Below are 22,755 nucleotides of genomic sequence, written 5' to 3'. Positions count from 1 at the left end.
GCTAATCTAAAATAATTGACACTCCTAAGCTACATTGGGTTGGGTTCTGGTTCAAGTGAATCATCCAGCTCCCAGCATCACAATACCCAGGCACTTCAATCTCAGGTGTACTTATTAAGATACCCCTTGGTTAGGGTTTATTTCCATTTAACTACAGGGGAAGGTTTTTTGAGCTCTGGGACTACACCCCACTGGTGATACACATCTACCAGATTAGAGAAATTACTCGCTTCTGGAGATTTGCAAAAATGACTCAGTGAGATTCTACTATGTTATGCTGCTTCTTCCTCTAGTTTCTTACTGGATTTGTGCAGCTAAATGCTTATCATTAGAATTTCCAAGTTAAAGCAAGCTAAAAACAGAACCTTGTTTTTACTCGAACGCATTGCGGAAAACAGAGTTGAGCAACCACTTCCTAAGGAGCTCCTACCCGCACTCTGCACCAAAACTGGGGAGCAAAAGAGCACAAGCTTTGGGATTAGCATAACTTTGTGAGCAGCAATTACACACATATGAACGATCTAGAGGAAAAACAAGAAAATATTTTTCATCACCATCTCTTTTCATAATGCCTGAAGTCACTTGGAGCAGCAGCAAGTGCCAGGATTCAAACCAAACAAACCTCCCCCATCTGTCTGCACTGCCTACATGAGACAGCCCTGCCTGTTCCTGCCATTCCTGCTTCCCAAACCCACCTATTCCCCCTTGATGAACCCACAAAGCCACAGGGGTTGGCACCAGTGCATTGGCAGCTTTGTCATTCACGGTAAACAGTGAGGAAGGTTCTGAGTACTGAAGCCCCAGAATGAGTATTTACAGCCTGACCTGGAATCTAAAACGTCTAATAACATCTTTAAAAGCTGAGTAGCAGCTTGGAAAAACATGCAGCTTAAGCTGACTGCTTGAAATTGATCACTTCTACTAAAAACACTGGGGTATGTGCGGCAGGAAAGGTTGAATCAACCCCTTCATCTGCAGTAACACAAATTTTTGCTTTTCCACTAAGTTTCCTCAGAAGAAATTGAAAGCAATCAAACATCACAGAAAAACACATGGAAATTATCATTATGGCACAAAAACAAAAGCAGAAAAGCTTTTATGTGCCTCCTTTTAACAAAAGAAAGTCTGCTTGACTGACTTGAGCCCACGCCCCGAGGCAGGGGCTTGGTTTGGTTTTGTTTCTGTTTATTTCACAGTTTCCCTGTTTATTCAGCTTCTTCCCTCTCCCGGTGGCAGCCAGGGCAGCACGGGCAGGAAGCTCCATCCAAAATCAACAAGCAGCCCTTGATCCTGACAGCCACTCCATGTGCTCTAAACACAGATAGCCAGTGTCCTTGTGAACCTGGAAAAAGCTTCAAGTCTCCTCTAAAGGGAAAGGCAGCAAATCGCCTCAGAGCTCCCTTGAAAAGAATTCCTATGTTTGAGCCCAAGTGTCACATTAAGCTCAAAGAAGGTGGTGGAGGTGAAGAGGGAAAGCCAACAAGTTACACAGTCAAAGCTTGATGCAGCTTAAATGCCACTCACACGGTGGTTAAAAAACTACCTGTGTGAATTGGAACAGAATCCTTTGCTGCTTCCCTGGAGGCTGCAGGCACTTCCCAGAGATGCTGGTACAGATACCAAAGGCTTGGGAAGCATCTGGCTTCCCTGCTCACAGACAAATGCACTTCGGTGGTGTTTCAGACAATACATCCTACAATGAAGTTAAAGCTCAGTGACACCAATTCCACCAGGTTCAAGCAAACTTCTTTGCCTTACACAGGCAGTGGACGAGCCTCCTTTCAAGGGACCCACAGAGAACTGGAAAAATTCTTCTAAATATTTCATTCATTATTGCAACCACAGCATCTCTCAAAGTCTTTCAACCTAGGTAAGACATTCTTATATCAGCTGGACTGATTTTTGTAGTGATCTGAACTTTCCCCTTTTCACAGCTATTAGGAACAGCCCACCCACTACCCAGGTAAGGGACATCCAGATGCCTCAGGACAGAGAAGGGAGAAGACTGGAAGGCAAACACTCCTGGAAAAGCAGGAGTGAAAGAGGCTGTGAATAACTAATACCTGCCTACCCACTGAAGCACACTAATTATAGAGAATAATTGAACAACTGCTTTCCTTACTCAGGGAGGTGCAGATAAGAGGCATGGGCCTTCTCATACCTCAGATGGGAGTTTAAAGTGCTCTCAGCTGGCAGCAATGCATAGAAAAAAAGTCACCGGCTGTGACAATTAACAGCTTCATTTTAAGTCTCTTTTGTTCAAGTAACTCTTCCACTCAGACATATTACATGAAACAACCCTTCCTCAACTAAACAGATTTATTCAAGGCACACAGCTACAACCTGAATGTAAAACCCATAAGGCCCTTGGTGTTGGGAAGCAGCCACACCGTGTTTTAATGCTGTGGAGTTAAAGGTGTAAAGGGGACCAGGGGTCCAGTGGCCTCCTACAACCCCAGCAATACCTCACTGTACCAATTCATTCTATTTAAAACCAGGTTCTCAGGGAGAATCAAAAACAACACCTGCAGAGGAAAGGGAGAGATGTCTACAAAATTAGTTGCTTCAGGACATGCAGAGACATGTGAAAAATGACCTAGAACTTAGTGTAAGCAGCAAATCCTTAAATGAGATGTAAAGCAAGGTATGGATAGATTTCATTTAAGTAGTTGTTTACTAGCAACATTCCAGGAAAAATGTACTTCAATTAACAGACCTCTGGTGATTTTATCTACAGCCTGTCCACTCAATCAGTGTTCCTTGGAACTGGATGCATGGTGGGAATTGAATCTCTTTGTGGGAACAGGTGTGAGCATTTGTTGGAGCTGTGTGCAGTTCTGCATCACCTCTGTTCCAAACACAACTCAACCCTCATTAAAACCTCTCTTCATTAAAACATTTCAGTTGTGAGATTTTTGTGCCACTTGCTGCCTGAATTTGAAAAAAAAAAAATAACACCTTTTTCTATAATACACTTTACACAGAGGCTAAAAAGAGACTGCTTGCATAACAAGTCTTATGCAATATCCTAAATAAATTTTTACCTTTGTAGGGGGGGAAGATTATGATCACTTGAAGATTTTCAAGGCTGCAGATTTGGCTTCAAAAGCTAAGAGTCCACATGCCATTCAAAATCTTACTGATAATTATTGCCACCACATCAGCACCCAAAGATCCCATCAGGAACAGTCCCCCACTGTGTAATAACAAAAGACACCCTGACAAAATACACAATTTAGCACCAGAGTATAGTCTCTCAAGAAGAGGCTGACACCAGCTAAAGAAAAACAAAACCAAAAAAAGATCAATAAAACACAACTTTGTGAACCATCTTCAGCCTGGAGTACTTTGCCAGAAAAAAAAAAAGTAATGACTGTCTCATGTGGAAAGCCTAGACTAAGAAAAAAGCCACTAAAATACCATGCAACTGAATGATCAACATGAAGATGTTTAAAAAACAAACAGCCTTCACACTGTAAACAAGCAGGTATTTTAAGTCACAAACAATCCAAGTAACTCAGAGAACAAAAACAAAAGTAAATAATGAAGCCCAAGCAGCAGCACAGAGGAAAATAAGAAAGCAAGGGACTTGTCCAACAGAAATTTTGACAAATATTTTCGCAGGTCAGAAAAAAATTTTTCTTCTCCTTAACTTTTCTTTGTTGTTTTTATGACTTGGCCTTTTCTCTCCACTCAGCCCCCAGTGCACAGGGCTGGCAGTGCTGTGGAACAGGAACAGCCTCGTGCACCAAGCCCTGCTCCAGCTGCTGCTCCAAGCAGGAATCCCAAACCCCCACCCAGGGCACAGCTGCAGCCTTGGAGATGCACTGGGAATATGCTGGAAGTGTCAGTGATCCAGAAAGGAAAAGAAGCCTTAAATTCATTTTCATTGAAAACTGCAGAGGTCCCCTGCAAGTTTCAGATCTTGGAAGCCCAGGGGGTTTTCAGCAACAGCTTCAGCTGGGTATCAGGGAGCAGAAGAGGGACATCAAGCCTAGCAGAGGCAGCACCTATCCCACCAGAAACTACAGACATTAAATGACACTTTCACAACTGAGCTAATCAGCCTCATTCCAAAGAGAAGCTGCATTTATCATCTCAGAACAGCAGGCTTTTTTCTTAATTATCCAAGGTCAGTGGCAGTGAATACTGAGCAAACTGACTTGGGGAAACAATGTAGATAGAAACCAGGAGGGCAGGCACATTAGCATTCCATTTTAAAATAAAGTAGTAGCTCTTTTTTAGAGATGAGAATTACTTTCTAAATAATCACCAACCAACCAATCACCAATCACATTTGGTAAGGTACCTTTTTAGAAACAGAAATACTAAGTTCTGTACCAGAAAAATTCTCTCTTTTTCACACAATCACATAAGTTGATATAGACCTTTAAGACAGAGTCCAACCCTGCAGTGCCAGGTCCACCTCTAAACCATGTCTCCAAACATCACACCTACACATCAGCTAAGAAAAAAACATTTTTAGATGTTGGAGTGCAAAGGTTTAAGACAACTGAAGTGTTCAGCAGTCAGGAAGAAAATTACATTAATTTTTTATCAAATTCACCCAGAATTAGAGCAACACCTCAAAATTTTGATAACCATCTCTGTGCATAAGCTATTTACAGACTTTAATATAAAAAACCTGAAAGCATTACACCTCCAATCCAATCCCTACAAGACAGGAGGTCTGAAGTGCACAGACTCACCTGCTGCCTTGCTGAAATACACAGCTTTGCCTGACAGGTTTGAGCTTGTCACAAAGCAGAAATTACTCTGGAAGGCTCGATAGCCATTTCAGCTCCCCTAAAAACACAAGTGGTTAAGGGCTGACAGGTACTGCATAGCAGAGAGGTATTGCATAATTGCCCTGAAATGTCTATTCAAAAACTCCACAACAGAAATGCGCATTATTCTCAGCAGCTGGGGAGTTTTTCATGTGGCATCCATAATTACACAGCAGCCAAAGATTTCTGCAGACACAGAAGCAAAGAATAGTTCCAACAAGCCTAACATGAGCAATGTTCTTGGGTTGACCAGGGCCTGATGAGAAGGGCATCAGAGAAAGGGAAGAGAAGAGAAAGGTGCAGAAAGATAGCTCTGTAAGTCTGGTGAGGGAACTGACACATCAGCAACAAACCTGCCCTGACCATAATGGTCCTGGGACAAAAAGCATCACCCTTGAAATGCACAGTGGTCCTCAGGCAATACAGGGATTGCACAGGGCTGTGTTTCTTTCCAAGTTACATCCTGGCTTCCTAAGCTTGTTGGGTACATTATATAACTATTAATTACACCGCTGTTCGGCGTGCTTTTAACTGCAATGATTCAAACTGCTTCCAGGAGCTCACTAATCCAAAGTACAATCCTCTTGACAGCAACTGACACATTCAGAATATTCAGTTCTAGCTGAAAGGAAGACAAATCAAACCCCTCATCTGTCTGCTGCAAAAGGAGCCAATATTCCTGCTGACCAGATCCACAGTTCCATCAGGGGCTGGGACACGCTGTCCACGGGACAGCTCTGGGCAGCAGCAGGAGCCAAGCTCTGCTAACACAGCAAAGGATTTCTTCCCAATGGCCATTTTCAAATTTATAGGGAAAAGAGAAAATTGGATCTGGTTTGCATTTCCTCAGAGGCATTGAAAGGTTTCAGCCATCAGCTCCTGGACCCAGCAGACACCCTCCTTGGACATGGGCTCTGCCTGTGCTGTTCCCACTGCCAGCCAGGACCTTCCCTGCAAGCTCCAGCACAATTCCACATGCATTATTTATCCCTCCTGCTAAGTCATGCAGTGGGATAATTACTTAACTATTATAATGATATTTTGCAGTGGCTGTACTCTGTTATACTGATTTTCATGAGCTTGCTTTTGCTGCATTCTTTGAGAAAAGAGCATATTTTCCTGGAGTATAAAAAAGCCTAAGTTTGATTCATTTCAAGCCTAAGAGCTGGATGTCAAAAGTGAATTTTTAGACTTATCAATGTATTCTTAATTAAAACAATGTTAGTATATTATTTGATTTCTGCTGTATCTGCTAACAACCACAGAAGACATGTTTATTCATTAATCTAATGAAATTTGAAAATAGTTATTAACAATTTGTACATGTTAATGACAAAGTTTTTGCTTCTAATAGAATGATGTTTTCCTTTTAAAACTCTTCAAGACTCCAGTTAGCATAATTACCAAACATCTGAAAGCTGAGAGATTGGCAACATTTTTATTAACAAACTTAAACTCAAGTCAAGACACATTTGCCTGTCTTGCTTACCACCACATTAAACTTCACTGGGATAAATGCTCATCTTCAGACTCAGAGAATTCTTACCAAAACCCACTGTTTAGAATCATTTTTTCTATATACTCAACATGATGTAAGCTACACAGCAGAGCAATTAAACAATTATTTATGTCTCCCTACCCCCAGGATGCTCTTCAGGCTATGCATGATTCAAGGTGTACTTGCAGCAGTTAACAGCATTTCAAAAAATTCAACTGTCCCGGTAGTTCAGAACTGGTTGGAAAACTTTTTCTGCCTGGAGCCAGCAATTCTTCCAGGAGGAACTTGACTTTAAAAGCTGTTAACAATAATACCCTGAACTGCAACAAGCAGGGAAAGCAGCAAGTCACAATAATCAACCTGTCTTACCTACTAATAATCTGCTGGCTGTACAAGCAAAGACATGGCTACAACTCCAGGGAGAGGGAATGTAATCTTTTTGATACAAGTGAGCACGTAGATCAGGCTCATTGAAAATTGTAGCTCTGCAAAATTTGGTGAATCTCTTGGGTTTTTCTGGGAATTTTGTTACATTCTGCTTGAAAACAAGAAAATGTTTGGTCACAGAGGTGCTCTCTTTAAACAAGCAAACAAAAATAAAAAAACCCAAAACAAACAGAAAAGAACCAGATCCAGAATTGTAGCAGTCTCAGTCTGTTCAGACTTTAGAGGCTCCAGGAAGACCAAGAGCAAAGAATAGTGTGAGAAGTTTTCTGCTTACATGGACACAGAAAACACTGTTTCCTGAAGTCTTTGTTTAGAGCTTTATTCAACACATTTCTCAAATCTTTTTTATCTATTAAAAACATCTACTTGAACAAACAGTCTTGGGAAAAAAGAAAAAAAGCAAGATCACAAAAGACAACCATGTTAAGTTTCATGTCAACTTATTCCCTTTCTTCTCAGTGCCTCAATCCCAGAGGCCTGATCCAGCCCTTGCAGCTGACAGCAAAGTGCTGTGCTTCTGCAGCCTCTGGAAATGACTCAAAAAAATCAATGCAAGGAGCAAAAGGTCACATTCTCCCCAAGCATCAACTACCTGTTGAACCAAGGCAGACTTGCAGATGCCAGCACGCTCGGAAATGAAGCGACCAATTGTTATTAAACTCATTTCCAAGCACAATGTCTGTATTCCCACACCCGTGACTAAATAAACCTGCTCCTCACACTACACCTTTGTGGGGGAAAAAAAATAAACCACTCATGCTTGTGACAGCTTTTATAAACAAGTAAGTGCAGTACACAGCTGTACAGCTTCAGAGTTTTGTATTCAGAGTGCCAGTGGGAAAGTTAGTCTGGCTTAAAACTCAAAAAAAATGGCAAGACAGGAAAAACTAGAGAGATGGAAATAAAACCAAACTACTGCTCAGTGCTATCCTTCACTGTCCCTGCACATTAGGGGAAACCCTGAGAACTATAACAGGTACATTATTACAGATCTTTTCCCATTACTTGCTTGACATGCTGGGCCACTGGCAGCACAAATACCTCTTTCAGGCACAAGTGAGATTGTCCTCATGTTTTACATCTTTGTAAGCACACAGGCTGAACGTGAAGGTGTGATCTCCCATGCACTCACAGAGCAGGTATGCAGCACAGAGCACACATGATATTCTGCCCATGTTCTGCTTGTCATTGATTTTTCTATCAATTTGTTAACTTGTAATTGGAAAAAAATTCATCCCCTTCATAGAGACAGAACAGTTTTTCCTCACCAGAAAGTTTCACTGTTGCTTTTTTGAATGCTGATTCAGGAGTCTCAGCCCAGCAGTGCAAACTCCTGGTGTGCATTTATAGGTTCCCAGCTGATGGAAGCCAGGAACCTCAAGGAACCCTTCAGAGGTTCTGAATGCAAATGTGTGCTCCCAGCTGGCAGAGGTGCTGCCAAACTGTCACTGTCAATAAATCATCTAATGAAGCTCAACATTTCAGTTTGAGCTCTGCTATTCCAGCCCATCCCTGTGGACAGCCCTGCAGCCCCATGGATGCATGTCTCAGATGCATCACATCTTCTTGACCTCAGAAGTTAAGCAACTCACAACTAACTTGACTCACATCCGGCAATAAGCACTCTTAATTAATGACTCTTAATTGCTGCCAGAGCCCTGTATTCCCACACCCATGACAAAGCATGCTCTGCTAACCCCTATGTAAAACTGCACAACTCTGACATCCCATGCCTTTAGCTGAGCCATTCCTCTCCAGGAGCAAAGACATCACTGTACACGAGAGAAAAGAAGTGTACAAAAAGTGCCCACCACACCATTCCAGCAGCTCAACTTCACTTGCTTTCTGGCTGCCCTTGCTTTTTTTAACCATTATCTATACAGTTCAGAGAAAAGAAGATAAACACTGTTTGTTAAGTCTGACTTCACATGCAGTTTTTGAGAAGACATTTCAGAACCTAAAGTGCTTCCCAAAAATGAACTTTACCTTCTACAATCTGTATGTGGACTTCATAGTACATTTACTTTACAGACAGGTAAATGTATGCAGGTGAGTTACCTAAATGTCCAGATTCACAGTAAGTTAAGATTTTTTTGGGGGAAAAAAAGCTATGTCCAAGCTGCCAGGCCCCTGCTCACAGTGCTGGAGGGTACAGAAACACCCACCAGCCACTCAGAACAACCCTGTCCTCCCAACATTTCCAGCTTCTGTGTGTGCCCTGCTGGAGCTGACCATCTCTGGACACACATTCTGCTTACACAAGGCTTGCAGCCCTGTATCCCATAACAGGAGCACTCCTGCCCACCTTGAGGGAAGTCCACGCTTGCTGCTGATGGGATCACTGCTGTGGCTCCCAGGAGCCCAGGAAGGAGCACAGCAGCCATGGAGGAAGAGCAGTGTGCAGGTGAACTCACCCTCCCTGGGCAAAGCTGGGTGATGCCCAGCACACCAAGCTACCCCGAGCCCCGTGCTGCTGCCACTCACCAGCACAGCCCCAGCTGTCCCTGGACAAGCCACCCTCCCTCACTGCCTCGTGCTCTGACAGAAACCCAGCGCCACCAGACTGCTGCACTAACTTCTGCTACCCAAGGGCTTCCCTTTCAACACCTCTCCTCCAACTAAGACCCACTGCCCTTCAAATCAGCCAGCTGCCTGTCTCTTCTCCACCACTCAAGCTACTTGTGTGTAAAACCAATAAGACACACACAATTCCCAAAGAATAAGTCACCATTTTTACATGATGAAGGTTTACAAATTGCTAAGACTATGCTGAATCACAAACATTTCCTAAAGCTTATTAAATATTTCTGTTAAATTGATCCACACCCATGGATAACAAATGAAAATTGTTTTATTTCTCCTCAAGGCACCTGTAATAACGGAGCAATGGCAGCAAACAGGCACCAACCAGCTCCCTGGCCCTATTAGCATTACAGAGGAAAGCCTCCCCTTCTGCTGCTAATGATGTGCTCTACCCTGTATCCCCAGGAGACAAATGACTGCACTGGCTGATTGACTCCATCACAGGGCCATCATCCATCAATGTATTGCCTCTCTTATTGAAATCTCATCTCAGGAAGAGAAAGTGCTCTGTGCCACTTCCGAAAAAAACAGTGAAAGCACTTTCAGAATAAGAGCTCCAAGATATATAATGAGAGCCAAATATTTCAGCAGAGACACACATTTCCAGCAATCTGAACAGATCAGCATGCTTTGTCCACCCAGGACAAGTAAGATTTATGTTCTTCTGCTAAACTAGATCTTTTTTCTTTTTAATTAAACAAAGGGAACGAAACACGTCCCATACACATAAATTTCTTGATGAAATTATAACACAGACAGTGAATATAATCATACAGATTAAAAATGGCATCCTGAGGATATTTAGCTCACTGACTTGCTAAAGGGTGAATTCCAGCATCTCTTACACAGGCTGAAATCACATTACCATCATACAAGCCCCACTGCCACCTGCAAACAGAAATGAAAAAAAATATAAATCCTTCTATGTATTTATTTACTACATAGATAACAAAAAAATCCAAATCCCCCCCCCAAAAAAACCCAAACAAGCCATTCTATTATTCTATTCCATTAATAAATACCTCTATAATTTATAAAACACTGCACATATGAGACTGGGGTGCAGGGAGTAACCCACACTCTCTACTCATTGGGGGCAGTTTTCTGATCAACCTTACACCACCGAAGCCACCAAATCCCAGTAGTTCTGCATCCCCTGTCCACCTCCCCAAATCGACCACGTGAAGCTGCACATGAATTACCCAGACACAGTTCCACATGCACAAAAATAATTTAGTTCAGATAAAACATTTTAGATTATGATCAGTCTCACTTCTGTTTACTCAAAACTATAAATCTGAAGAAGACAGCTTTATCTCAGGCAAGATATTTCGTCTCACTTAGCACCTCTGCATGTTACAAACAATTCATTATAACTCTGAAATCCCCATAAACAATCTGCTCGAGAAAACATGTCTAAACATTTATTCCTTGTTTAGCCCTAAACAAAATCCAAAACTGACTTGTTTTGCTTCCATTTTATTTAAAGACGACCAATCTGGTAAGATCCTAAAACTAAAGTTTTTGGAACTTCTGAACAGAGAATTATAGAAGGGCCTGGGTTTGAAGGGATTCTGAAGATCACCTTGTTCCAACCACACTTCCACTATCCCAGGGTGCCCCAAGCCCCATCCAGCCTGGTCTGGAACAGTTCCAGGGATGGGGCAGCCACAGCTTCTCTGGGCAGCCTGTGCCAGGACCTCACCACCTTCACTATGAAGAATTTCTTCCTAATACCTAATCTAACCCTGCCCTCTGTCCAGTTTGAAGCCATTCCCCTTGTCCTGTCCCTTCACACCCCTGCAAAAAGTCCCTCTCCAAATTTTCAGTACCTTGATCCTTGTGGCATAAGGGTGTGCTCCACAATCCCAGACCAGTGCCTTATAAAAGACCACATACAGTTCAAATCAGGTCTCCTGGTTCCATGATCCATATTTTAGATCCCTACAAGCCCTTTTCCTTGTGAATTTTTACTATTATTTAACAGAAGATTGGCTGTGGGTGTACTTTGAACTTTCAGAAACACAGAAAAAACTTCAGGAATAAAATATTATCAAAGCAACATCCAGTTTTAAGCAATTAATTTTGGGAGAACTTGAGATTCACGTAATTTGGAATACAATGAGTTAGTGAACAGTCAAACAAAATCCAGTGGGCCAGCAAAGAGAAGTGATGCTTTCTCTCTCACTTATTTTTGAGCCAGTCAGAATTACTATCTTTCCCATGTTTAACAGGCAGTGATTTTGCTGGTGTACCAATTAGCACTCTGCTACAAAGAACATGCTCCTAATTAATAGCTGGTTTATGGGAAGAGCAATGTTAAGGATCTGGTTGTACCTCCAGATGCAACAAAAAAGTGCAAAAAGGAGCTCTGCTTGATGTAAAGGAAATCTGTCTGCACAAAGAGACAATCAATGTATTTAGCATATGTCAGCTGTAAAAGGAACTTACATAAATGTAATGGAGGCATTTCCACATTATTTCTGGTGTATCCTGTAATCCTGGACATCTGCTTAGAGTAGCATGGATAGGCTACTCAGTGTTCCTTGCCTTTTTTTGCTGTGCCCTTAACGTAAAGTGGCAATAAGGGAAATTTGCCCTTACCTGTCTGAAACAACTTTAAATAAACACTCATAAACCCTCCTGTAAGACACCTTCCCTCTGGAAATGGCCAATTTTCTCATTTTACCTTGTGAAGAAATAGCCCAGTGCAAAGAGACAAAGTACAGCTGCAAGACACAGCCACAGAGAGAGTTTGTATGAATCCTGTTTCAGGTCAGAGCTATGCATTACAAAACTCCAGCACACCTTGCCAGTGACCTACATTGCAGGGCTGGAACCCACTAACCTACAGAACCACCTGAAATCCCACAAAATAGGTCAGTGGGTTTCCTCCAAAGAAGAATTCCCCAGACAAGGAGAGATGCACATGAAATAAAGGACAAGCAGAGTACATGCTCTGCCTGATGCAGGAGCTGTGTGTCTCACTCTGCTGCCATATTCCTGCAGACAGCAGGACTCCCCAGAAGTGCTGTGAACTTCTGTGTCCCTCACCAAGGGACCCTGGAAGGACCTGTCTGTTCAAGACCAGTGGAACAGGAAGAAAAGGAGCAGTGCCACAGCAAGGAACAGTAAGCCTACCAATAATGCAAAGCAACTGGAGTGCAAGTGGCACCCGATTCAAGATCGGCAGTGAACTGGCCTGGAGTTATGGCAGGGGTGCCCAAGTTACAGCTCAAAAGCCAGGTGTAGCCAGCCAAAACAACCCATCCAGCCCACAGCACATTCCTTGTCTCCTCTCACCCCTTCATGAGGGTCTTGGGTCTCATGCATTTTCTTCAGGGCCCTAAAAATTCAGCCAAAACAGAGTCCCAGAGCGCTGCATGCTGCTGGGGAACACCAGGAAGGAGCACAAGACACTCAGCCAGGATGCCACAGGAGCAGAGGATGGCCACAGGGAACCACACTTTGCATCCACCACTTCCCTCCTCTCAACTATCACTCTGGGCAACACTGCACACTGTCTTATTTCCAGTTCAACCAATTCCTCTTAGCAGACAAACCCCACATCAGGGTGCAAACACACCCACCAGCGCTGCAAAGGCAGCAGCAGCTGATGGCAACATGAAACAATCAGGGCAATTAAGAAAGGCATGCAGAGAAAGTTGCTCTGCATTCCTCTGCCTACCAGTTCCCCACAAGGACCTGTTGGGAGCCAGGGGTCAGCATCCCAGTGGACTCCACGTCTGTTCACAGCAATAAAAGAGAGCTGCATGCCCTCTCCTCCTACACGCACATACACACTTTGATTTAGATTCCCATCTCCCAGAAAAGCAGCCTATGGAGGAAGGGAAAAATGAATAATATCCACACTGCATATTATCAGTGATGTATTAACACTCTCAGTGTCGCAGTTTATCCATTAGATCTTCAGAGAGGCTCCACAAGAAATCAGAGATTAAACCCTACCACCCACAATTAACCTAAACGTACTCTACATAAATATTATCAACACCCCTTTTTCATGCTGAAGATTTTATTATTTATCTTAACCAAAAGATCTTTTTATCCTAATAAAAGAAGGCAAAACAACCAGGTATAGCTATTGTTACTTAGTAGGACATTCAGAAAAAAAGTGGTAGAAGCAAAGTGAGTCACAGGAACCGCCATACTCCCTATTGAATTTGCCACTCACAGCTTCTCAGGTACCCAAATCTGACAACCATAGCAAAGGGGTATTGCCTTGGTGCTGCACATCAACACTGAGGACTCTCCCTGCTGAGAATGATTTCCCAGAGGTGCTGAGATCTAAGAGAAATCCTGGGGTGATGGTAATGAGATCATTAATCAGAGCCAAACGCCGCAAAGAGCAAATCAGGACACAACTCTCACTTCTTTCAAACAGCCAAAGTACAAGACACAGATCTTATGCCAGGGTTATGCTTGCACCAGGCTGACAGATAATAGCTGATCTGAAGCTGAACAGCTTCATCTGCTCAGTTGAAGACTCACAGACTGACTCCAAGCTAGTTTAAAAAATAAGTGTGGCATGAATCTGCACCAGAAGTCAGTTCACAGTGGGTCAATACTCCAAGCCATGTGGCTGAGACACATGTGGTTCTGCAATACAAGTCACAGATTCAAACTTGGTGTGCTGTCAAACCACAGCCCCAGAATTCAGGGTTTGCTGTGAACCATCAGCATTGTCTGCTTGTCAGATGGTGTTTGCTCCTGCCCCTGGCTCCTCTGCCCTGGTGGGTTTGCCAGACCTAGCAGCAGCACTCCCCAAATCCAATAAGTAACAGCCACTCACTTTTAGGCAGTGCTGGTGAATAAGGGATGACACAAAAAGGATCTCGAGAATTCCTGGCACGTGGGCAAACATTTTGCAAATAGGTACTGTGCATTGCAGCTCTCAGCAGCACCCAGGCAGAGTTACACTTCACCCTCCCCTACCCCAACAGCAGTCCCTGAAGGGACACATCCCCAGGATGTGGCTGCTCCAGTGGAACACTGCCACAACTCCAGGCTGGTACAGCCAATGCCTCACTCCTGCTAATCCAACAGCCATTTAAATTCAGCCATCAACAGGAAAAACAGGGATGATTTAACAATAGATTTAAACAGCCAAATAGTAAAACAAATATTCCAGAGTAAAAGCACCAACACTGCTGCCACAACAGCTTTTTTTAGACAAGTTACACATTCCATTTTTATAGAAATTAGGCCACCTTAAGGCCAGCTATGATGCTAAATAAAACCCACCTTTATGCAAGTGAAAGCTAACTAACTTGAGAGAACCAAATTAAACCACTTGGCTGCAAACCTACACCACAGCCACACATCACTGCATGAGTCTACAGAACAGTCCTGCAAACACATGGCAAATAAGCAGGGCACACATTATTTGTATGAAGGTCAGGATCATAAGCCTGATTCCTCATTCCAGGAATAGCAGAACTATCTGGTGCCTATTCTGGTCAGCCCAGCTTGGATGCAGAAGAGAATACTTTTCCATGGAGGCATGGACAGTAGTCTGCATCCTTCAAGGTAGTTCAGATCCTGCAAACATGAAAATTTTCTGCAAAACTAAAGGGAAACAAAGGTCAGTATCTGACACATCTGTTCCATACAAGAGAATTCCAGTTATAAATATAAACAGTTTTAGCTCAGCCACCCCTCAAAAATAAGGATGGCAAGAAGGTGAAGCACTACTGTCATCAGTCCTTGGGCACTCCACAATGAAGTGTACATTCACATCACTAAATGCAAACTCCAAACCTTGCACTTCCAGCATGCAGGTATTAGCAACAAATAAAACAGAAATGCTTGCTCAATTTATACTTGCAGAGGACACACACATTTCAACTCAATTTTGTAGTAAAAGCTCCCATTGTTCTGTTAATTTGCATATCAGACATCCATTTGTTGCTTTCACATTTTCCACTGACTTTAAGTGCATTTCTCTGTACTCAAGGCACATTCATGATAAGAGGATGTGGAGTTTGGAGAAGAAAAGCATTCATCCCAAATTTAGAGAACAATTAACATCAGAGAAGCTCCACCACATCACGCCACTTGCCTATTCATCCAAAAAGAAAGTTTCAAAAACCGGTTTCCCTAAAATCTCCCCCTAAAATAAGGAGGGGAGCAAATATTCACTTCACAATGAAGTCTGAAAACAATCCCATGTAGAAACACTTCCAGCCCTGCCTGGGAGGAGAGAGGAAGCTACAAGAGGTGTACAGGAACACAATATATGTAAACTATCAGAGAACCAAAGGAGAAGAGGAGCAAGAATGCCACTAAAAAAAACAAATAGAAACAGAAGCCATCACCTACCCCCAAATAGGAACTCACAGGAAATACGAGGCCAAATCCTGCCCTCACATTCTTAGGAAATCCAAAGTAAACTTTCCTTCTGTGTTTGAAGGAGTAATAGATATTGGAAAGGAACCTGCATCTGTGGAGCAAACTTCCTGGCAGTTCCAGTCTTCTCCGGAGTGCAGGAGCTGGTGTTGCTACACCAGAGCAAACCAACAAAGAGCCACAGGACACAAGTGAAAGTGGTGACCAGCAGCAGCTCCCTGTGCTGTGACACCAATAAAAATCTCCAGGAAAGGAATAAGGCACTGTAAGCTCCAGCAAACAGCTCCCCACTGCTCACTCTGCAGCCAGCTCAAGCATCATCTCACCCAGCTGAGCTCTGTGCTGAACAGAGCTGGTGTCTTTGCCATCATCCTCACAGAAGGGAAACAGTAAAAAACCTCATCATACTTGCCTAAATAGAAAGTAATAAAAGTTTAACCATAAAATAGCAAGAATCCAGGTGAGAAAAGGAAGTTAGTGGCATACTGTAACAAATACAGTATTCAAGTGCTACAGGTTTAGTATAATCTTTGCACAACAATTCTTCAGAGATGGATTTGACCTAATTTTTATTTAAAAGTGCACCTGAAATATTTATAAACAGCTCCTTGAAAAAACAGTCGAGTGCAATTTAACTGTTTAGCCTCTACAACGATTTTGACTTGGCAGGTCAGCTCTAAAACTCACTGTTGATGGAAGCTCCTTTTACGAGATCCTAGGGAAAGGAGATAGTTGGATCTGAGAAGATAAAACTTCTATCTGCTGCCAGCCACCCCTCCCACACACCAACAGATTATATTGAGTCTGAAAAAATATACACACGGTGAGAATTAGCTCAGGGCCTCACCAGTTCTTAAATAAGAGAATATTTATCAGCCCAAGTAAATTCCACAACAAATAACTGGCTTCACAGCAGAGGGAGGGGGGAAGTAGGTCATGCCAGATCTTAAAAAAATCCCTGGGCATGCTGTGATTGCACACAATAATTTGATGAAAAACAGTTGCCTCACCATGTCTTTCACTACTTGGTTGAGTTTTTTTTTAAAGTGAGTTTGATAAATTTCCGTAAGTGTTACTGAAGGAAGTCACAATGAAGCAAGGCAGTTTTAACTGTGGAAAAGTGTCATCAACTTGTCAAATTGCAACTTAAAAGTCAAGCTCATCAGACACCTTATATTTCAAGTAATAAATTATCAATCATAACTCATTAAGTATCTTTACATCAGTCATTTATTTAAAAAATTCTGAATAATTTCCAAGCACTGACTCGTACGTCACATACTATAAAATTCAAAGTAACACCACAAATAGCTCTGACCTCCCAGAACTTCCCAGTACACAATGCTCACAACACTCAATCACTCCTGCTTTCTGTTATATTTATTCATAAATTATACAAATATGCAAGAAGACATGATGGGCCATTGAATATTTTAAATACTTTCTCAAATTCTACAAACAAAAGCCATTTTAAAAGCAGCAAAAATGAATAGAAAGCTGATGAATTAAATGAATTAAAATTAGAAGCCATTCATAAGGGTCCATTAAAAGCTAAACAGAATTACAATGTTCTAGACCCGAGGATCACATCTGCAAGTAAGGCTACAGCTCTTAACCTGAAATCATCGACTGCTATTGCTCTTAATGGCCCTTTAAAAGACAAACCATCCTACTACTGCAACAAACAGTTTGAAAATTATCTCCTAAAAAAGTAAAAATGCAAAGGCTTGTGCGAGCAGGCTGCTGCTCTCCAAATGAACAGCAGCATGGTGGCCAATGAAAATAACAGCGTCTGATACAGGATAGATCCCATCTGGGCTCCTAAATTTCATCAGGGCTCTGCTACCACCGACACCCAGGCACTGGTGTGACACTGGGGGCGTGTGGGGACTGCATGGCCACACTCCGGAGAAGCAGCTCAGGACCAGGCAAGTGCAGGAGCAACACGTTCCACCTGAGCCTGCCGGGAAGGCAAGGAGCAGAAACCCACAGGAATCAAACGTGCTGGGAAGGCTCAGCTGCACGACTAAATAACACTGAACGAGTCAAGAGTCAGCTCCAGGTGCGCACAGAACACTGCTGTCCCAAAGCTCCACCTAACTCAACGCTCTAACCACGCTATTTAGTGGTTTAAGTTCAACACCCCTGTACATTTTGTAAAAAGCACAGATACTTGTAGCTGATGTGCATCACAAAACGCAGAGTGAAGCACTTCAGCGCTCTGTTACTGTAACTCAGAGAGTTTCAACGGCCCGAAAACATGCTCCCCATTAAAAATGTAGGCACTTCACATTGTCTAAAGCACAGTGCGAACAATAACAATCCAACACGCTTTCACCTCCTTTGTCAATCAAGCCGAGACAGCCAAGTCATGCAAACAGCCTGCTGATGAGAGCACCTCAATACACAGCTACACTCAAGGAAAACGACGCCTCTCACAATGGAAACCTCACAGACTATTTCTTTGGCAGAGCGCTGCAATGGGAACTCCAATTTGGAAGGTACAACATGAACAAAATCAGAAATCAACATGGTAGAACAAATCACAAAAAGAAAGGAAAAGCACAGCACCACATGCCTGCTTTAGCGACAACTGATACTGCCAGGACAAACTTTCCGAACCCTCTAACTGAGAAATAGCAAGTTTGGGATTAAATTAACTACTGCATGTCAGACTCACCACCTCACAAAGACCTCCACAGTTTCTCAGAGCAAGGCAATCAGAGAGACCTGACAGCTAAAGCTTTCAAAAACCCGCACCATTCCCACACTAAGCACAAAGCCGATTCCTTTCTGATGACAAATCACCGAGAGATCAACATCTCAGGGAGAGAGTAGTTCTCACGGCATCTTTAGTTTCAGCCGTTTCCTTTCTCGCTCCCTAATCCTAAATCATTTCCACTCCTTTAGAGACACAGGTAAACCTCCACCCAAACCACAAAAAGCCAAACCGAGTCAGAGCATTTCTGGCTGGCTATGCATCTCCAAAAGGATATCTGTACACCAGCAACAACAACAACAACAACAACAACAAAAAAAAAAAAGCACAGAACAAAAAGATTCAGGTTGCTGCCACATCCACGAAACATGTCTTCCAGCTCCAATTAAACGCTTGAAAGAGAATTTTTAAAATCCGCAAGGTTTTGAACAGGGACAGAAGGGACCGCATCGGGGGAGAGAGGGGATGCAACCAGCCGATATCCAGGCAACAGAGAAAAAAAATCAACAAGTCGGCGCAGCCCAGCGCGGAGCACGAGCCGCGTTCAAAGGTGCGGACGTACCTTGTGGAGGTGCCTTTCCTGACATCGCAGATGCTGCATTTGAAGGCTTCGGCGCTGTTCCTGAAGGTGCACACGCTACAATCCCAAAAGCCTTCGTCGGCTGCAGGTTTGGCTTGCCTTTTCGGCCTTGAGGAGGGGGAGGGAGAGGGGAAGCGTGTGTGTGTACGTGTGTGTTTGGGGAGGAGGAGAGAGGCGGCAGGAGGAGGAGAGAGAGAGGAGGAGGAGGAGGAGGAGGAGAGAAAGAAAACACACACATGAGAAACCATGTTACAGAGCCCCGAAACCCAGCGCCTGCTCGCACCGCCGCTCTCCCGCGGGGCCGGGAGCAGCCGACAAACCCCGACCGGGGCCGGGCCCGGAGAGGTGCGGGGGGCGCCGAGCTCCGCCCCGGCCCCGCCGGGCCGAACCCGCCGGGCCGGGCCGCCCGCGTCCCCCCGCCCGCGGCGGGAGGGTGGGAGGGTGGGTGGGCGAGTTTGCGGGCTGGGAGGCGCGTTCCCTCCTCCACCTTGTTAAACCTCCCTTTGTCTGGGAGCGGCGAGTGCGCGGAGCGGGGAGTGCGAGCGAGCGGAGCCGCCATGGCTGCGCTCGCACCGCACCAGCCCTGGCACCGGCGGCAGGCTGGGAGACACCGGCACTCCTCCTCCTGCTGCCCTTCCACGCTCCCTCCATCTTAGGAGCCTCCCTCACTCTCTCCCCGCCCGCGGCCCCCCCTCCGCCCCGGCCCCCCGCGTACCTGGCGGGGCGGCGCGGGCTCGCCGCCCCCTCCCCGTTCGCTCCCTCCATCTTAGGCGCCCCTCGCCGCCTCCCCCCGCCGGGGCCGAGCACACGCCGGCGGCTGCCAGCCAGGGCCTACCCGCCGCCATCCCCTCGGCCGGGGCCGGGGCAGAGGCGGCCGCGCCGCGCTCCCTCCATCTTAACGCCTCTCCCCCCGCGCCCCCGCGCCCCCGCTCACCTGGTCGGGCTCTTCTTGTCGCCCATGACCATGGATCGGGGCCGCCCCTGCCCTGCGCACAAAGAAAGAGGCGAGGGGAGGGAGGGCGGGGGGACGGGGCTGCCTCCGTCCAGCAGGCTCCGGCTGCTGCGCACCCCGCGCCGCCGATCCTGCCGCTGCCAGGCTCCGCTCCGGACTAGCAGCGCAGCGCAGCCCGGCGCCCTCCCTCCTCCTCCTCCTCCCTCTCTCCCTCCCCGCGCCGCGCCGCTCCGGCGGGCGGAGCTGCTGCCGCGCCGCGGCCAATGGGGGCGGCCCCGCCGCCGGCCCTGCCGGGGAGGGAGCGAGGGGGGAGCCGGGAGCGCCCCGGGAGCGCCCCCTGCGCCGCCCCGCCGGGTCCCACCCCCGCCCGCACGGAGCCCCTGCGGGCCGCCCCTCCCGCGCCGCGGCCCCTCCGCGCCGGGAGGGCTCGGGCTCCGCGCAGCCTGCGGGTGGCCCCTTCCCGTCCCTGCCCCCTCGGAGGGTTCGAGGGTTCGCCGCCCGCCTGTCCCCTGGGGAGCGGGGCTGCCGCGGGCGGGACGGCGGCGCACGGGGGTCGGCAGGCCCGCTCCGTGAGGGGAAGGGCGGCCAGAGCCGGCTCGCCCGCCCGGTGGCTGCGCTGGGAGTGCCGGAGCGGCCGGGCAGAGGGAGACAACTCCTGCGGCGTGCCCTGACCTCGGGGACGGGCTCCCGGTGCCCTCACGGATGCCTCGGCTGCCACCTCCGTGAGCTCGCTTCGGGCTCGGGGTCAGGGCAGCGGCCCGCCCAGAGGCCAAGGTGTTTCGACAGCGCTGCTGTGGTGCTGCTTCCAGAAATGTTCCCATCAGTCCCTCAGTGATCTATCGACTCCACCAAGCACGAGCTGTGCTTCTGCAAAACTCCTGAGGTGGCAAAACGTGTCCTTCCTAAAAAGTGGCATTCTCAAAAAGTGGCGTTTCCCGAAAAGCAGCAGTCCTGCCCTGAGATCCCCCAGGCCCCCCGGGGCCTGTGGAAGCGCTGGCAGGGCGGGCTGGGATGGTGACATGCCAGGCATGAGCTGTCAGTGCCTTTGCTGAGCCCCTTTCGCATGGGGCTGCTTCCTCTGCGGCAGCCAGAGGGGATGGGGGCCGTGAGCAGCTGAGCAAGGATGGCGCAAGGGGCGATGAGTGAAGGCTAAAAAGTTGGTACAGCCACACACGGCTTGCAGTGCAGGCGTTCTTTCACTGTGCTCTTCCACTGTGCTTTTCACTGTGCTTTCCCACCTTCTCAGTGGTGACTAAGCCAGGCAAACATCTCCCATCAGTGAACAGCAAATTTCATCCCCAGGCAAGGCGCAGGGCAGACAGGAGGGATGTGGGCAGCACGGGGCTGTACCTGAGAGAGTGGTGAGTGGGGCTGCAGGGAGAGCGTGGAGACAGTCTGAATAGAGTTAATCCATGGCTGAGTACAAGGGGGAAAAATAAAATTATTGCTTGAAAGCAAACCAGTGTAAGTGGCTTAAAACAGGATAGGCACCTACATGGCAGGAGGCAACATAACCATGTCCTGTGCATTAAAGCTTTAGGAATCTGGACTCACAAGCCACAGAGGGTTTTGCCTCCAGCAATGCCCATTTTAACAGTCAAATCATGCTGGCAGAGTCACCTCCCATATTTAAGAGCTTCCTGTAATCCATTTACTCTACCCAGCCCCCCCATGCCCACCCAGGTAATTTAACCCTCCACCAACCACTTTCATTTCCAGACAGACTTCCACCGACTCTTTTCTTCACCACACAAGTTCCTGAACAATACAGCAAGATGCAGACATACTCCAAGGGCACAGTTAAGGTTGCACAATTATCACATGTAGGAAGTGTCATTTTCCCATTGCATCTGCTGTTTTCCAAACATTTTTGCTCTTTTAGATTATAGCTGTAACGTTTGCTTTGGGAATCTGTGTGGGAACAGGAACTCAGCAGTGCTTGTGGGGTATGGTAAGCAGAGACCTGGTGTGCAATCACTTCCAGACCTTTGTGACAATGGAGAGTGTGGGGACAAGAACAGCACCATTCTTGGGGACAAGGTCGGTGGAGAACCTGAGAAGCACAGAAAGGCAGAAAGCGCTGAAATTTCGACTTAGGCACGGTCCAGCTCCCATTTTCTGCCACAGGTGTTTCCCTTAGCTCCATAGTGTTGTGTTAAGCAGAGTGACAGCCACCACAGGCATAAAGTAAGTTTGTGTGGAAGCAGCAGGGAGCTGTGGCCCATTTTTAGAAAGCAGTTTATCTCCTCAAAAAAGTTTCAGGGTTGCTGTTTTCATAGCAAAAGTTGTTTTCTTTCCAAAAACCTGCTACGTCCTTCGTTATCAATTCCCCTGGAAACCTTCCTTCCTTGACAAATAACCCTTCCAATGTCACGTGTTAAAAACTTGGCAAGCCAAGCACAGCATGACTTCATTCAATCCCGTACATCCATCAGGAGGTGATCATTCCCAGTTTGTTAAACACCCTTCAAGCCACAGTTTGGGGTCTCTTCCTTCATGGAGGGTTCCAGAGGAGTGCCATGGTCACTGGTGGGCTGATCCAGCCAGAGCTTTTGGGATGCTGTGTCCTGCAAGCAGCACTTGCCTGCTGACATCTCCAGACACCAACACATCAAGACAGGAACCACTGCCAAAAGTCAGGGCTGAAAATACAGTCAAACTAAAGGCCAAGTGCCTTGGTGGGGGTATTTCTTTTACACTCTGGTATTAGCATAGTGAGTCATCCTGCCAGCCTCAAAATTCACTGAGGTGGCACAGGTAGTGCACCCTTCTGAGCATCTGAGGCTTTTTAATGGAGTTTGGGCTCTCATGTCCTCACAA

The 22,755-nt window shown here is 46.0% G+C and overlaps 1 protein-coding gene across 2 annotated transcripts in view; it reads right to left on the bottom strand.

The window, feature by feature from the left end:
• RYBP (RING1 and YY1 binding protein) overlaps nucleotides 1–20,136 on the bottom strand; it is a 41,005-nt gene extending 20,869 nt beyond the window's left edge. The window contains exons 1-2 of one of the 2 annotated variants that reach the window (XM_066558115.1): nucleotides 19,918–20,136; nucleotides 18,966–19,091 (exon numbers count right to left, since the gene is read on the bottom strand). In XM_066558115.1, coding sequence (XP_066414212.1) covers nucleotides 18,966–19,091; nucleotides 19,918–19,949 — 158 coding nt within the window. In that variant the 5' untranslated portion in view covers nucleotides 19,950–20,136. Of the gene's footprint in view, nucleotides 1–18,965; nucleotides 19,232–19,917 lie in introns of those variants that run through there. The other variant, XM_066558114.1, reaches the window with a different exon arrangement.
• Nucleotides 20,137–22,755: the final 2,619 nt, after the last annotated feature.

The sequence above is a fragment of the Molothrus aeneus genome, chromosome 12, assembly GCF_037042795.1.
Source record: "Molothrus aeneus isolate 106 chromosome 12, BPBGC_Maene_1.0, whole genome shotgun sequence".
Lineage (NCBI taxonomy): Eukaryota > Metazoa > Chordata > Aves > Passeriformes > Icteridae > Molothrus > Molothrus aeneus.
The sequence above is the reverse complement of the archived record's forward strand: the minus strand, read 5'-3'. Positions and strand labels throughout refer to the sequence as shown.